General features: G+C 42.2%; 1 protein-coding gene across 4 annotated transcripts in view; it reads left to right on the top strand.

Annotated features, from left to right (window-relative positions):
- Positions 1–185: 185 nt before the first annotated feature.
- celsr2 (cadherin, EGF LAG seven-pass G-type receptor 2) overlaps positions 186–17,429 on the top strand; it is a 63,004-nt gene continuing 45,760 nt past the window's right edge. For all 4 annotated transcript variants that reach the window (XR_015096307.1, XM_086087355.1, XM_086087354.1 and 1 more), the window contains exon 1: positions 186–3,999. Coding sequence is in view for 3 of the 4 variants with exons in the window: in XM_086087355.1 (XP_085943481.1) it covers positions 465–3,999 (3,535 nt within the window). In the remaining variant the exon portion in view is untranslated. The remainder of the gene's footprint in view (positions 4,000–17,429) is intronic.

Genomic DNA, 17,429 nt, shown 5'->3' with positions numbered 1-17,429 from the left:
TTTCCAATGTCCCCGTTTAATAAATTAAACCCCGGGAGGAAGTCTTCATTTATCTCCAGTGGCAGGGTTTGTGAACCCCTTCGCAGAACTGTCCAACATTTGCATACGCGCACACGCGCACGCACGCGGGTTTATGTTAATGAGGAGCCCGAGTGCGTCGCAGGAGCCATTTTCGCCATTCAAGCGGAGTTGCGCAGGCGGTAAGGATGTGCTAGCGAGCTCGTCGGTGTGTGTCAATGTGTTTGTGTGTACGCCTGTGTGAAAGACCACATCCTTCAAAGGTTTACCTTTACCTTGAAAATCCAATTTCAAACTAAAAAAAGACACCCGCAGTGAGAAGTGCACCCGCCGCGAGAGAGCATGGCTCCTCCGCAACAAAAGAAAAGTCACTGGTGGAAAGTTTAAAAAAAAGCTCCGCGTTTTGAACTCCTCTCTTCGAACCCTTGGACGCACATCGAGGAGCGATGCGCTTCGTTCAATTGGATTTTCTGCTTCTTTGCTGCTGGTGGGAGCTGGTTCCGCTGGTGTCCAGTTACGCGGTTCACCTCAGCGAGGATGCCCGACCCGGCACGGTGCTGGCCGGAGTGGAGCAGCGCGCGCGGTGCGCCCTGGATCAGGTGCTCGCTCCCAGAGCCAGCGAGCGCTTCCTGGACACCGACCCCGCGACGGGGACCGTGTTTCTTTCCGAATGGATAAAGTGCGCCTCGCTGCGTTCCAACCCGTTTACGCTGTACATTGTATTGGACTGCGTGGACTCCGTGGGTTCTGGTTACCGGCACCTTATCACCAGCCGGTATGATGTCCACGTCCACGGGAGAAACTGCTCCAAAAAGCCCCCAAGGAAAGCAGAGTGGGACATGGAAGTGCTCAGTTTGTTTGTTAAGCCGGCACAGTGCCACCAAGCCGGTTTTGCTTTATTTCCAGTGAGGGGGCTGTTACCTGGTGAGCCCACCCGCTGCCGGGTCACCAGCCGGGGTCACTTCTACTTCTCCGAGGGGGACTTGCTTGTGTCTGAGACTTTGTGCTGGAGCCAGAACACGCTCCTGGAGCTGGACCTGCTGTGCGATGTCCTGGTAGGAGACGGATCCACACGCATGGACCCCATCTTCATCCACTGGCGTGTGGGACGGGGCCCCTTTCTTCAGGGCCACATAAGGAAGTTGCTAGAAAACGCAGCTCGCTCCAACTCGGGTATTGTGGGCAGGAGAAGGAGAAGCATAAACAGCAGCCCTCAGTTTCAGCCCCCAATGTACCAAGTGTCCGTGGCAGAGAACAAGCCAGCTGGGACTTCTGTTGTTGTTTTGAAAGCAGTCGACACAGACGAGGGCGAAGCGGGCCGGTTGGAGTATTTCATCGAGGCTCTTTTTGACAGCCGCTCTAATAACCTTTTTGCTGTGGATCCGGCCACCGGTGTTGTGTCCACAGTGGAGTTGTTGGACCGTGAGACGAAAGAAACCCACGTGTTCCGCGTGACGGCGGTGGACCATGGAACACCTCGGCGCACGGCCATGGCCACGCTCACCATCACAGTCAGCGACACTAACGACCACGATCCCATTTTTGAGCAGCAGGACTATAAGGAAAGCATCAGGGAGAATCTCGAGATCGGCTATGAGGTTTTGACGGTGAGGGCCACCGATGGCGACGCGCCAGTTAACGGTAACATCCTTTATCAAATCCTTAATAATAACGGGACAAATGATGTGTTTGAGATTGACTCCAGGTCTGGTGTTATTCGAATCAAAGGCCTTGTAGATAGGGAGATAGTAGATGCGTATATGTTGTTAGTCCAGGCAAATGACCAGGGTCGTGACCCCGGGCCCCGCAGCGCCACAGCTACTGTTTACATCGTGGTCGAGGATGACAATGACAACGCTCCTCAGTTTAGCGAGAAACGCTATGTGGTCCAGGTGCCTGAGGACTTGGCCCCTAATACGGAGATCCTGCAGGTGAGCGCCACAGACCGGGACAGGGGGAGCAACGCCATGGTCCACTTCAGCATCATGAGCGGCAACTCCAGGGGGCAGTTTTATATCGATGCCCAGACAGGTCAAATGGACCTGGTGAGTCATTTAGATTACGAGGCAAGCAAAGAATACACCTTAAGAATCCGAGCTCAAGATGGCGGCCGCCCCCCTCTCTCCAACATCAGCGGCCTGGTCACGGTGCAGGTGCTGGATGTTAATGACAACGCCCCCATTTTTGTCAGCACCCCATTCCAGGCCACCGTGTTGGAGAACGTGCCGCTAGGCTACTCCATCATCCACATCCAAGCTGTGGATGCCGACTCCGGCGACAACTCCAGGCTGGACTATCGTCTCACTGAAACCATGCCGGACTTCCCCTTCAGCATCAACAACAGCACAGGGTGGATCATAGTGGCAGCCGAACTGGACAGGGAGAGCGTCGATTTCTACAACTTTGGCGTGGAGGCCCGAGATCACGGCTACCCTGCCATGTCCTCCTCCGCTAGCATTAGCATGACCATTCTCGATGTCAACGACAACAACCCGGAGTTCACCCAGAAGGCGTACTACATGCGACTGAACGAGGACGCGGCTGTCGGGACCAGCGTGGTGACGGTGTCTGCCGTGGACCAGGATATCAACAGCGTAGTGACGTACCAGATATCCAGCGGAAACACTCGCAACAGGTTCTCCATCACAAGTCAGAGCGGAGGTGGTCTTATCACGTTAGCGCTGCCGTTAGACTATAAACTAGAACGCCAGTACGTCCTGACTGTAACCGCGAGTGACGGCACGCTCTTCGACACGGCTAAAGTCTTTGTCAACGTTACTGACGCCAACACACACAGGCCCGTGTTCCAGAGTTCCCATTACACGGTCAACATCAACGAGGACAGGCCGACGGGCACCACGGTCGTCCTTATAAGCGCCACGGATGAAGACACGGGAGAGAACGCTCGCATCACCTACTTCATGGACGACAGCATCCCTCAGTTTGACATCGATTCCGACACGGGCGCCGTCACCACGCAGATGGAGCTGGACTACGAGGACCAGGTGTCCTACACGCTGGCCATCACCGCCCGCGACAACGGCATCCCGCAAAAGTCGGACACCACCTACCTGGAGATTCTGGTGAACGACGTGAATGACAACTCGCCGCGGTTCCTCAGAGACAACTACTTAGGGTCCGTGATGGAGGACGTGCCGGTGTTCACCAGCGTGGTCCAGGTGTCCGCCACAGATAGAGACTCTGGCCTCAACGGCCGAGTCTTCTACACCTTCCAGGGTGGCGAGGATGGTGACGGAGACTTCATAATCGAATCCACATCGGGTATCGTCCGCACGTTGCGTCGATTAGATCGAGAAAATGTGCCGGTCTACAGCCTGCGGGCTTTTGCTGTGGACAAAGGGATTCCATCTTTGAAAACGCCAATAAACATCCAAGTGACGATTCTCGACGTGAATGACAACCCTCCGGTGTTTGAGAAAGATGAGTTTGACATTATGGTAGACGAAAACACCCCCATTGGTCTTGTGGTTGCGCTTATATCCGCAACGGACCCCGATGAAGGCAGTAACGCGCAGATTATGTACCAAATTGTGGAAGGGAACATCCCAGAGATGTTCCAGCTTGATATCTTCTCTGGAGAACTGACATCACTAATAGACCTGGACTACGAGATGAGGTCTGAGTACATCATAGTGGTCCAGGCCACGTCCGCCCCTCTGGTCAGCCGCGCCACAGTCCACATCAAACTGGTCGACAAGAACGACAACGTGCCCGTGCTCAAAAACTTCCAGATCATCTTCAACAACTACGTGACGGACAAATCCAGCAGCTTCCCGGCCGGAGTGATCGGCCGCATCCCCGCCCACGACCCGGATGTTTCGGACCAGCTCCGCTACAGATTTGAGGTGGGCAATGAGTTGAACCTGGTGCTACTCAACCAAACGACAGGCGAGATCCAGCTGAGCCAGTCGCTGGATAACAACCGTCCCCTGGAGGCTTCCATGAGAATCTCAGTGTCAGGTAAGATAATGACAGTACAGACTCACTCAGATGTGCTCGTACTCCATTTCCATTTTCACTTCACTTCACCTGATAATGGAAGTGAGCAACGGCTTAGGTATGACTTTTTGTGCTTACAGAGTGATTTTCAATGCAATAGAAATATTCATGAGGGAGGATTAACATTCTCGACAGGACACGTTTAAAAACAAGACATTCAAGCGTTCAAATTCAGCCTTTGGATTGGAATTGTTTGATGTGGAGGCAGATTCTGTAATTACTTGAACCCTCATTAAGGAACTCACTTATTTATACCAGCTTGATTTGTAGCCGTCTATTGTGGAGATTTAAATAGCTGCCAGACTGAGCTTGTCTGTATCCTGCGGGATCCACACTCCAGCGGGCAGACTGATCCTGAGTCATAATTGTCCATTATAGCCCCGGTCCTAAATACAAAAGAAAGACTAATTGAATTATGGTCTGCGTCTAGAGTTTGTTTGGAGTGGCAGCTGAGAGTTTATGTCCTTTAACTGTTTTATTGTTCAACTGGTGTTTTTAACAGCGACTTTTCAAAGCAACTGTATTTTCACGTAGTGTTGATGACAGCCAACAGTATGTTTAACGACAGCAGCTAAACAGAGAAGATTGAGTAACTTCATGGTTTTGGCTAATGCAACCAAGTACTAGCAAAGTGGTGTATTTCATTACTTCTCTTGATCAAAGCTTCAGTATTATGGAGGATCAAAAAATGGCAAAATAAAAAAATTAAATAAAAGTGAAAATAAAAACGGATATGAGAATATAATTAAAAAGTTAAATACAAAAAAATATTAGTTTATGTAAACTGTATATTTATTTTTGTATTTATTTCCATATTCATTTTTATTTTTTGAATCTTGTGTTTTATTCTTGTACCGGTATTTATGTATTCATTCATTCATTTATTTATTTCTAGATATATATTTTTCCCATTTATATTAATTTTTTTGTCTTATTATTATTATATTTGTTATATCCGTTTTTATTTTCACCTTTATTTTTTTGCTTTTTAATTTTTGGGGGGCATTTTTGGTCCTCCATAGCTGACAGCGTCTGCAGCATGAAATACATAATTATGAGAGCAAAGCGTTTTTATTTGCCAATTGTCATTTAATTTTATTTATATATTTATTTTGTATTTATTTGCACATTTATTTTTATTTTTTTAATCTTGTTTTTTTATTTGAACTATTTTTACTTTTATTTATTGATTTATTTATAAATATATTTGTTGTTTTTATTTCCATTTATATAAATTTTGGTCTTTAATTTTTGGAAGATGTTTTTTATATCCATATTTATTTATTTATTATTTTGACATTTCTGGTCCTCCCTACAGTATTGCATGCAAGCACTAATTATTTAATAATTTTCCTCACTCTGAAAATGTGGTCAAACATGAATTACATTCACAGAGAGTAAGAGTGCAGCGTTCCCCCTTATGTGCTGCAGTGTGCACTGCTGTAAATCTGCCTTCTCTTTGACCTTGGCAGAAGCAAAGAGAAAACGCAACACAACGGGGAACTCAATTAAGGGATTTGAACAAGAAGGTTAAATTGAACGTGGATGTGGATTAAAACTGATGGGCGTTTTGAGGATTTGTCTGAGCTGGATAAATGGGTTGATGATTGACAATTCCGTCGGTACAGTATCAGTATTGGTTACAGTGTCCATACCGGAGTCAGCCATTTTAGGACATATCCTATATAAAATGGATGACTGAGTCATTTTGAATCGCGTCTCATGAGTTGCTTTTCTAAGCCACGCACTGGGTGTGGATTTTGAGTTGATTGGGTCACTTTTAACCAAAGTCGTTTAATTTTGACCCAGCAGATTGGGTTAGATTTGGGCGGGCTGAAGCACTGAAGATGGTCACCATTTTTGTACTGGAGTTGAAGTAAATTTAAGGATTGGGGGTCAAATCAGGGCAGACGGCCCAGCCTTGGGAAATGGATAGGTTGCATCAGGAAGGGTCTGGTGTACATGCGCATGACTTGCTGTGGTGACCCCTGACTGGGGAAACTTGCTGGTATGTTGGTAATACAATTAGTATTGTTTTTAACCATATCTATACTGATAACCTGGTAATCATTTTCTTGGTAAATTTAAGTCAGGGGTCTGCAACCTGCGGCTCTGGAGCCACATGTGGCTCTTTAGTCCCTCTCCTGTAGCTACCTGTGGCTCTCTAAAAAAAACGTAGAAATGATGATTACTATTTTTACATATTAATTTTTTTAGATAAAATATTGTTTAAATGAATTAATGATTTAGATTTAAAAAAAGAATAATTAAATGTTCAGTCCACATTTTTAAATTGTCAGAAAAAGAGAGATTAAGGGTAGATTAAAAAGTAAAAAAGTCTGAAAATGGCTTTTTAAAAAGGCAGAAAAGAAAACATTCAAAAAGTAACCATAAAAATGTCCAAAAACAAAAGAAGAAATCTTGGAAATTACCATAAAATATCCACAAAATTGCCAAAAATGTCAGAAAATTGATAGCAAGAAGCCCCCGAGAAAAAAGCCATAAAATGTCTAAAAAAGGTATGTCCATAATATGCCATGTTATGTCATATGTCATGTCCATAATTCAGAAAGGCAGAAAAGTCTAAAATATATAAAAAACGAAGTCTGAAAAATTACAACAACAACAAAAAATCTACATAACGAAAGAGGAAAGGTAGAAGAAAATGAAAGTCCACGGATGCTGCATATTTTTGTGTAATTTTTGGTGCAAATTAGCTCTTGGGCTATTAACACAGTTTCCTTCATCACAAGCTTCAAATGCTTTGCGGTTCCAGATGGATTTTCTGTTATTTATTTGGCCTAAAATGGTTCTTTTGACAAATTTTGACCCCTGGTCTAAGTCTACCCCTTAAATCTCGACCCAATATGCTGGGTCAAATCCTCAACCCAATGCAATTTGTATAATTTACCCAGCATTGGCTCAGCCCCTTTTGGACCCATTGCTAGGTTAGCTGTTTCACCCAATTTGGGTTACTTTTGAGTGTAAGGTTGGCATATATTTTTAAATTGTCACTCTCCTGTAGTGTGGCTTGTCAATTTAATGGATTGAAGGTGTTTTGCACCTCTGGAGAATAATAGTGAGTGGACGATCGACAAGCTGTCATAGCAGGCTGTGGTCAGGGGGCGACAGCTGGGACTGACCAATTAGAGTCCGTGTCTCCCGACGGGTCCCGCACCTGCTGGAGTATGTATATGTGTCACCCCTGCTATAGGCAGAGGGTGTAGAAGTTGTAGATGTATGAACCGGGAGCTCGATTAAAGATGCAGCAAATAAAGAAGCAAGAAGAATTCTCCTCTGTTACATGCTGCTGACCCCAATTTTCCAAAGCTTTCCCCTCCAGGGACCTCCCAAGTCTTCCCCATTATCTTCCTCTTCATGCTGCAGTTTAAGAGGCCCCTTATGATCGACGATTTGTGATGGGCTCTTTTGTTTGTAGTTGGACTGTGATTAACAGAGCTTCTGTGCGCCGCTCTCCAGCAGTGAAATGGTTTGAATGAAGCTGCACTTGGCTAATAAGCCTTTAAAGTCAACTTGGCGTCGACAGAAGCTTCTCGTCAGCCATTTTCCTGCTGGATCTGCTATGAACGTTTTCATGCTTGCTCTCTAAAAGGTTTGTAATTTCATCACTTTCACCTTAAAAGCTTCAACGTGCGGTAGGACTGATATTTAAATGAGCTGCTTCCTTTGCGGTCTCAGCTAAATAAAATGCCCCAAGTGATGAGGATGCACCATATTTAAAGTCAAATCCATGTGTTTTTTTTTAACCTCAAATTGTACACTTACATCATTAATAATATAAATTACATCACTTTAAAGGCTATAAAACATTAGTAATGTTTCAAATGATCTCAACCCCCACCCAAGTACCGGAATTGACCTATATTCATAAATTAAATCAGCCAATAGAGGCAACTAAGCACACTCGATAGGCGTCAAAATGTAATAATTCATTTCCAAAAAGATGCGGATTACATTGGTTTAATGGCCATGAACAACCTTAGTAAAACAAACAAGATAAGTGAGCCGACATAAATTAGTAATCAGCGTATAATTAAGTGAGCCAGTTAAGATGTCGGATTTACAGCGGCTTGGCTCCCTTTACTGTAGACTGTAAATAAAACAGTTTGACGTCAAATCAATCAGTGGATTTATTATTTATTATTTATTATTTATTATTTATTATTTATTATTTATTATTTATTATTTATTATTTATTGACTATAATATTATAGTCGTTATTTATTAGTATTATATTATATTTTATCATATTTTTTCTAATGTTATTAAATATTTAGTATTATTTATTTTTATAATTAATTTATTATTTATTTAATTATTCAATTGATTTTCTTCTGCATTTGACAGCACAACTGGATCCGCGATAAAGACAAATTCTGGTCACAGCACAAACCGAGAGGCTTCGTGTCATCCGTGGGATTAAATTTGCTTTTGCATCTCTTTCCTGGGACGTGTCAGATCAGTGTTGACATACTCGGCGCTGATCAACCGTTCCCAGGCATGCGTGAGCCTGCATTAATAACTGTTTGTATTCGATGCCGCAATTTGTTCTCTATTGTCCTTTCATTGCATCCTTAAGCCCAGCTAATGCTCCTATACACGATATAGAGTGTTGTGTGAGGGAATTGTGTCTCCATTGTTTTGTACATGTGGCGTGGCCTTGCTTGTGACCTGATTTGTTTAACCCCATTTGTTGCAAGTAATTTATACATTATCTTAAATATGCAACAAGGACACGTTGTCCTTTGTTTGAATCCAATTCATGGCATATTGTTGCAGATGCCACTGCAGAGATTGTGACTAACACGCCCCCGCGGCTAATGAAGGCAGTTTGATTCGACTCACATCCCGCTGAGCAGATACTTCACTTGCGCGCTGGACAACACGTTTTTTCTCTGTGGTCAGGGGCGGGCGGGAGAGGAGCACTTTCAAGTTTCAAGTGTACAGCTGAAGTGGGTGTGGATGAGCCAAGGTTACAGGCTACTTTTTTTGTCCAGTTCGACACTTGCACAACCTAATGAGATCTAATACAAGATGTGGAGTGGAGTGTAAATCCCGCCTTTACAAAGATGACAATACATTTTGACTGTTTATCATTGTGACTGTAGTCGAGCAGTGCAGAAATGCACTGCATGCATGAAGCAGCTATATGTGGTAGTCTCAATCAAAGTTTTCAATCCAAACAGCATTATTCTCTTTTTAAATTATTTTATTTCTGATGCAGTTGTTTGATTAAATCATAAATTATGGATTTAGGGTCAGCTGAGGTCACTGACGGTGTAGTGGTTCACTTGCCAGATTTATGTGCAGGCAGGAATGTGAATGGTTGTCTGGCTTATAATATGTGCTGTGTGACTGATTGGTGACCAGTCCAAGGTGTACTATAGTCTTTTTTGGCTGGGATAGGTTGTAGCAGTGATTATTTGTGACAATAAAAACATGAAATACAGTCAAACATATTAGAATGAAGCTATGCATTGAGCTTGTTATTATGTTCTAATCCAGTTAATTTTGTAAGTAAAGTTCAGTTGTATTTAACTTTTTAGTACAATGCCTTTGCATGTAGTCTTCATTTATTTATTCATTTTATTGAATATTTTTTTATTTTGTAACTTTTATGTGCAATAAATCTTTATTTGAATCATTTTATTATTATTATTATTATTATTGTTGTTGTTATTTCCCTGTATTAAAGTGTAGTGTTAATTTTCAAACTGTTCATATGGTTAAAGTTGTGTACAATAATAGATTTTTGGTATAAAAAAAACATTTTCTCATTTTTGATTTTATTCATATTTTACGTTAATCATTATGGTGGTCGTCGGAGAGCTAAGTCATTTTTAAATTGTATTTTGTGTAAAAAGTTTGAGAACGACTGGTTGGTATATGTGTTGAGAGTTTAAATATTTAGATGCTCCTTTTACCGTCTTTACATGGTTATCCTTGTGTAAGACAATGCTGTGTGGCTTGAATTTCAATTGAACACGCTGTGCTTGGCATGAGTGTCGTTTCATTATAATCCATCCAAACTTTTAAACTGTCTGTACCTCTGGAACTTTCTCATGGTTGGTCGCTTTAACACTATTGTGGAACACAGGTCCAACTGCTTAAATTATATTGTAGCGTGTGTGTGTGTGTGTGTGTGTGTGTGTGTGTGTGTGTGTGTGTGTGTGTGTGTGTGTGTGTGTGTGTGTGTGTGTGTGTGTGTGTGTGTGTGTGTGTGTGGGAGTGTGTGTGGGTGTGTGTGTGTGTGTGTGTGTGTGTAAGAGTGTGTGTGGCTGGCCGCCAACAGCTGGACTGTTTTCATCAGTCGCTGCCATCATATAATTATCTCAATCAAGTAGTACACTAATTTGCTTTCTGTGTGCTCAACTGGTGTAAATTTGTGTAGTTAGTGTGAGTGTGTATTACGCACGTGTTTTTTTTGCTTTCACATGAGGGTAGAAACCAGAGGCACCTGTAAAACTGTTGTTCATGTATTTAAAATAATAATAATAATAATAAATTAATATTCTCTGCGGCCTGTATGGGACAAAACCTCATAAGTCACATTTTGGTAAATTGAATATTTTTCAAAAATATATACTGTTGGTCAGTCCACGTGTGGGTTTAATTTTTTACAAGTACAAATTATTGACCAATCCAAAGTATTGAAATGGCTTGCTCTCTTTGATGGTGCAATGTTAACGGTTGAACAAACATGCTTGTATGTTTTGGGGGTTTCCTGAGAAGTAACTATTTAGGAGGTAGGTTTCGGCCTGACGTCAGCGATATACTGTAGACCAGTGGTCCCCGTACCGGGCCACACACTTAAAAGAAAAAAAAAACTTACAGTACTTCGGTTTATCCAAGGCTAAAAACATTTTATTTTGAAAAATTCTTTCTGTTTCAACCATCTATGACGAACTCTTGATACATGTCAAGATGGTAATTACCTTGCGGTCGCTAACGTTAATATTAAATCCACAAGCTAGCAAAGTGAGCAAAAACAACAACAACAATAACAACAAAACAGATGTATGTACATTATTTGGAAAGTTGTTGTTACCCTTGTTGGTGTTTGTGCTGCTAATACAGCTACATAAAAATACACGGTGAATTCGGGTTTGTAGCTAGATAAAAATACACAGTGTTTTTTCCGCGTTTGTTGTTGTAGTATTTTAATAATCAGCCCCATATTAAGTGTCTCTTATCCCCTTTTTGTCAACATGCTAATTATCTTGTTGTCGCTAATGTTAATATTAAATCCACAAGCTAGCAAGGTGAGAAAAAAAACGGACATATATTATTTGGAAATTTGTTAAGTTGTCCCCCTTGTTGGTGTTTGTGCTGCTAATACAGCTACATAAAAATACACGGTAGACTCGGGTTTGCAGCTACATAAAAATACACAGCGTTTTTTTCCCCCGTGCCATATATAGTGTCTCTTATCCCCTTTTTGTCAACATGTCACCTATTCCCATGTTGTTTCTATGAGGGTATATATGACTCTCGCCCTTACAGCCTCAACTGTTCCCTCCCATCATTTCAAACTCCTCCGTCCCTCCCTCTCACTCTCTCCCGTCTTTTTCACTGTTGTGCGCCCTCCCTCCCTCAGTTCCCCCTCCTTGGCCTGTGAAAGGAAGAATGCCTAAGAGAAATGCTTTGTTAAGCGCCCAGTTGTCATGGTGAACCCAGTAATGCCTGAGAAATTCCTGGTGGGTGGGGATGAGGGGGTAAGGTCCCCCTTTTGTGGGGCGAAGATGCGGGGGAGGGGTTGGCACATAAAGTTCTAAAGAGTAACTGTCCCCGTCTCCCTCTTTGGCAGTGAAGCATGTCAGGTTTTCTTTGGAGCTGCGCTACTCTGGGACACGCTGGCCTGTCCCGTCGGGTGTAGACGTTTTTATAGGGCGTGCGGCGAGGTGGCCGACACCTGACCTCAGATATAAACCATCTCTAGTAGTGTTGTTGTTGTTTTTTCTCACAGTTTACACTTGCATGTGGCAGACTTTAGAAGTCTAAAAGCACCTGGGACCTCTTGTTGATATAACGGTGTTGCTGCCTTTTGATGCACTCAGAGGGTATCCCATTTCTTTTGCTTTTGTTTTTTCCCCCCCATACGCTTGCTTCTCTTCACATGACTGCGTTATGAGGGTGTGGGTGTGGGGTTTGGGGTGACATCATCTGGTTTGTTTGTTTGGAGTTAGGATTGGGGCATCCATCGCCGGGGTGAGGCTTTATTTATCTCAGGGTTGTCCCACATTCAACTCATCCTCCTAGTAGACAATGGGAGTGGCCTCTGTTGGTGAAGGGGGGGGGGGGGGGGTAACTTACTGTCTTTGTGCCCACTTGTTTGATTTTCATGGGGTCAGTACTTACTGTAGTGCACAGTTTAATGCTGACACTACTCCGATTCTACAGACACTCCACAGCACATAATTGGCTCGTCATCCAGGGTGTTTGAAATATGAATGCCTGATTAATGTTTAACTCATTCACTCCTAGCCATTTTCACTGAAGCAACCACCCTTCGCTCCCGGCTTTTTTATTGGATTTTGACTGATTTTGTAACGCCCACAGAATATTGTGTTCTATCTATATTTGTATCTGTTTCCGTTTTGCAGCAATTAGCATTAGAATATAGCTAAGTTTCATCATTATTCACAAATCTGCTTAAAACACTGGGGGAAAGAGCTTTTTTGCAACATGGCCCTGGTTCATTTCCTATGCTCTGCTGCCATCTGCTGGCCGTTTGTATAATAACTACCATTGATTTAAGCAACCGCTTCAGGTCAGAGGTGGGATCAAAGCCTTCTGTATACTTAAGCATTTAAAAACAAAAACATTAAAAAACGTTTAAATACGTTTTTGGGACCATGGTAATATGTAAATTAAAATATAACGTTTTTATACGTTTTGGGAGCATATGAGTTAAAATGTGCACCTGCTCTGATATGATTTTCTTTTTTTTTTGCCTTTTTTTTTGGCAGTTGGTGTGTTTGTTTTGAATGTCCACTAAAACAGACGTCACTCACTCAAGAATATCATTCTTCACCTGAAAAAAATAAAGCATCAAACTAACATTAAGCTTAAACTTAAATTTAACATTAAACGTGTCGTGAAAATGTAACCAGTTTAAAGGTCAACCTGAAACATTTCTTGACAGTAATAAGTTATGTGACCTCACTAGTCCAAACATGAAATTGTGATTACGGTAATATTACATTTGTGGAATATGAGTTGTGCTGCAAAATCCAGCCGTTTTTATCCATCTCAGGGGGCGGCCATTTTGCCACTTGTTGTCGGCTGAAAATGACATCACAGTTGCTCAGGGCTCAGCAACAACCAATCACAGCTCAGCTTCCGAATAATAATAACAATAATAATAATAATAATAATAATAATACATTTGACTTGTAATGCTCTTTATATTTCAGCAATGTCAAAGTGCTACAGAGTAAAATAAAAAAAGTCTAACAAAAAGCTTTTGCAAAAAGAAAAGTTTTAAGAGCCCGTTTAAAAATGTCAGTAGGTGAGCTGTGATTGCGCAGCTTCAGAAAACAGGTGAGCTGTGATTGGTCGTTGCCTGAGCCCTGAGCAACTGTGATGTCATCTTCAGTTGACAATAAGTGGTAAAATGGCCACCTTCTTTTTTGTTTTTGTTTTTTGTTTTATAAAAATAAAACACGCTAACGTTAGCTTACCCAATTAGCTCTGGATGCCGCCCACATTCTCCAGTTTACTCACAGCAATCGGTTATGATGTTAAAAAATGAGACAATTCTCATCCGTTGTTTGTTAGACACTTCAGACATTTGGGGAACGGTTAACGAAAGTCCCTTTAACATTTTAGCACAACTGTGGCTTGGCCTCAGTGCACAAAGCAAGGCATGTTTCAATGAGTTTGTTGTCCAAGGACTCCCCTTAACCTCATCAAACAGCTTTAGGATGAGCAACAACACAGATTGTGGATAAATGGGCAAAAATTCCCACATACACACTTTCAAATGTAGTTGTGTACAAAGTGGGGGCCCACTCCATATTTTCTTTCATGTTGACCCATAACTTTTTGTCCAAATAGTGCAGTCTCCTCTCAGCAAGTAGACCTCAATTGAACCAAGCAGGCACCACAGCAAGCCAACACTTCCCACATCCCGAATGTGACAGCATCTGATTATTCAATGGACTGTTACCTTCACGCTACATTGCTCCCATTTAGCATGGAACCAGATTGAGATTTCACAGTGACCTGGTTTCATATGCTCCGGCTGCAGAGTGTAAACTGTCAACGTTAAACTGTTAGACGCGAGGTGTGACTGCGAGCTGCGGTGATCTCTGACATGCAGCAAAGTTTCAACTGTCTCACCAGGGTCTTGTATTGATAGTGACAGGAGGGCGTCACAGTAGTCAAACAGATGGTCCGCCCCGTGAGCCACTAGACTGGCGTGATTGGGATTTCACAGTTTGCTGGAAATGGATGAGCGGACGCAGGTTGTAGTTTTCACTTTTAGCACTTTTGGAAAGCTAGTTTTGGAATTAAACACACTGTTGGGCAAGCTACTCTGAATATTTTGTGAATTAAGCTATAAGTTATTCTACATTAAAGACCCTGTGAATTCAGAGATTTGTTTGTAATTCTAATTATATTCATTAGAAGGTTAAATGCTGAATGGATGTTGAAAAGACTGGGAGCAATGTAGTGCAGTGAAACCCCAACGACTACTCAAACTACTAGTTGATCCTTTTCTTGACAATAATATGTTGTATGGGACCTCACTAGTCTAAACATGACATCCTGAATAATATTACATTTGTGGAATATGAGATATGCAGCAAAACCCAGCCATTTTTATCCATTGCGGGGCGGCCATTTTGCTACTTTGCTGTCGACTGAAGATGACATCACAGTTGCTCAGGGCTCGGGCAACGACCAATCACAGCTTACTTGTTTTCTGAAGCTGAGCTGTGATTGGTTGTTACCTGAGACCTGATCAACTATGATGTCATTTTCTCTCAACAGTGTGGCAAAATGGCCGCCTTCTGATATTGATAAAAACTGCTGGATTTTGCTGCTTAGCTCATCTTCCACTAGCGCAATATTAAGCAGAATATCATTTTTAGACCAATGGGGCTGCATAGAACATACTATTGTCAATCATTTTTTGGGGAGGTTGACTTTCCCTTTAAATGCTTCACGACTCAATTAATTAGCCATCAATTCCACGTAATGGCCCAATTGATCACACATCCGATTGTCTTCTCCATCTTGTAGCAAATACTGCAGTTATCATGCCATCAAGTGACGATGTAAGTTCAAATGAAAGGCCTTATTATGCTTGGCCACATCTGTGCATGCTAATGTCTCGTCACTATTGCGCTGACAGCAGTTTCGTTTGATATGCAAATGTTCTGCTTTGCGTGAGGTCACATGCTTTTCCGGAGCTGCTATGCTGGAAGGAGTTGGGGCGGGAGAACAATTTGTGGAATCTGGTGGGTTTTTTTTTTTTGCAATGCAGCATTAAAGTGTCGTCAGGGGACAAATTGGAAGGCTCCACAAATGAGTACAAACGGCCAAAACAGTCAGGTCAGGGAGGGGGTTGGCGCGTTGGGCTCTGACTCGTCAAGATTGAAATCCTTGGTTTGACATTGAGCTGCACAAGCTTATGTCAGTATTGACTTGCCTTTTGCTGCTGTCTTTGTCGTTATCGCTGATCTTTTTATTAATTTTTTTTCAATCGACAGAGGCTTTATTTGTCTGCAGATGAAAACAAAAACAAGGTCAGACACTCATTTGTAGCGTTTCAACCCATTTTCCCCTACACAAACAATGTTAATGGCACGTTATTTAACAGCTTTAACATGGCTCAGATAGAGACAACAGCAAATCTGCTGCGTAGGAGTCGGAACATGCTGTCTGTCTGCTTTCCTCTCCTGAGGATAAGAGCTTTTTTGTTTCACCTGAGCTGTTTGTGCGCAGATCAACTCGTGCGGCTGCTGGCCAACAACAACTTCTCTTTGCAAAAGTGCTGCTTTGGCTCAGTTGTTGACAAATCTTTTCATCGTTAGCACCTATGTTATTTCTAACCCGCTTAGCAGGGTTGTGATAATAAAAAATGCCTTTCTTGCAAACAACCACTTAGCTAACTATATTGAACTCACAGTAGTGTTAGTGGAATATGAGTTAAGCAGCAAAATCCAGCAGTTTTTATCAATTTCAGAAGGCGGCCATTTTGCCACTTTCTGTCGAGTGAAAATGACATCACAGTTGCTCAGGTAACAACCAATCACAGCACAGCTTCAGAAAACAGGCGAGCTGTGTTATTGGCCGTTGCCTGAGCCCTCAGCAGTCGACAGCAAGTGGCAAAATGGCCGCCTTCTGAAATTGATAAAAACTGCTGGATTTTGCTGCATAACTCATATTCAGCAAATGTAATGTCATGTTTAGACTTGTGAGCTCACATTGTCAAAAAATGTTTAAGGTTGACTTCCTCTTTAAGCAATGTGATTCATTATAAAACTTTAAAACTACATTAAGAAGTACAATTTAGCAAGCGCCGCATTCTACAATGTCAGCATAATTAATGATAAATTACCACTAAATCTTGTAACACCTGAGAATCTTTGTTCATGGGTGAAATGTGTTAAAGGCTATTGTTCCTGTTACCTCGTGCTTCCTTTTATCAGCAGTTGCAATGCAAGTAAATGGACAAGGAGTATTTAATGCAGAGGCTGGTGGTGAAGTTTGGTGGAGTGTCAGCGTCAGCCGTTGCTGGTCTCATGGGGGTCAGGAAGAGGGCTTTGAGAGGGGGCAGGGTCAAGTCAAATGAAATGAAAAAGCTGCCTCCACCCATTTTTATAGCCCCCACACGCCTCCCCAAGCAGTCTTCATTCACCTTTCAGCCAGTTCATTCATGCGGGCCACTACCCAGCAACATTTAACGGTGAATGCTGAAGGCACACCTCTTTTACTAGAGATGGATTACATTTGTGTCTCGTTTAGACGACAATTGTGGATATAATATAGGTATCAAAGTTTTCAATCAGCAGTGTTATATTCCAAGTACACCACTTTCATTTACTAGATAGTTCTAGGGTTTACGTGAACATGTCAAGTAATATTTTCTTTGCTTTTTTTTATTTTTATTTCACCTACATGCATTAATATTGTCAAACTGATTCACATTCACATCAGTTGTCGGTGATATCATTTGCACAAGAAAACATTTAACTCTGTTCTTCTCCACATTTGCTACTTTAGAATATGACATAGAGTATAAGTAGTGATGAATGAATGAGCACTTTCCATAGATTTTGCATAGTGATGTATAAACGAGTGGTTGAAGGAGCTGATTAGTTGACACAAGGGACTGGCTTGACTTACAACAGGTGTAA

This window comes from Leptonotus elevatus, chromosome 10 (genome assembly GCF_054856555.1).
Source record: "Leptonotus elevatus isolate MCC_2025b chromosome 10, RoL_Lele_1.0, whole genome shotgun sequence".
NCBI classification, from domain to species: Eukaryota; Metazoa; Chordata; class Actinopteri; order Syngnathiformes; family Syngnathidae; genus Leptonotus; species Leptonotus elevatus.
Note: the sequence above shows the minus strand (reverse complement) of the source record. Positions and strands in the feature narration are given on the sequence as shown.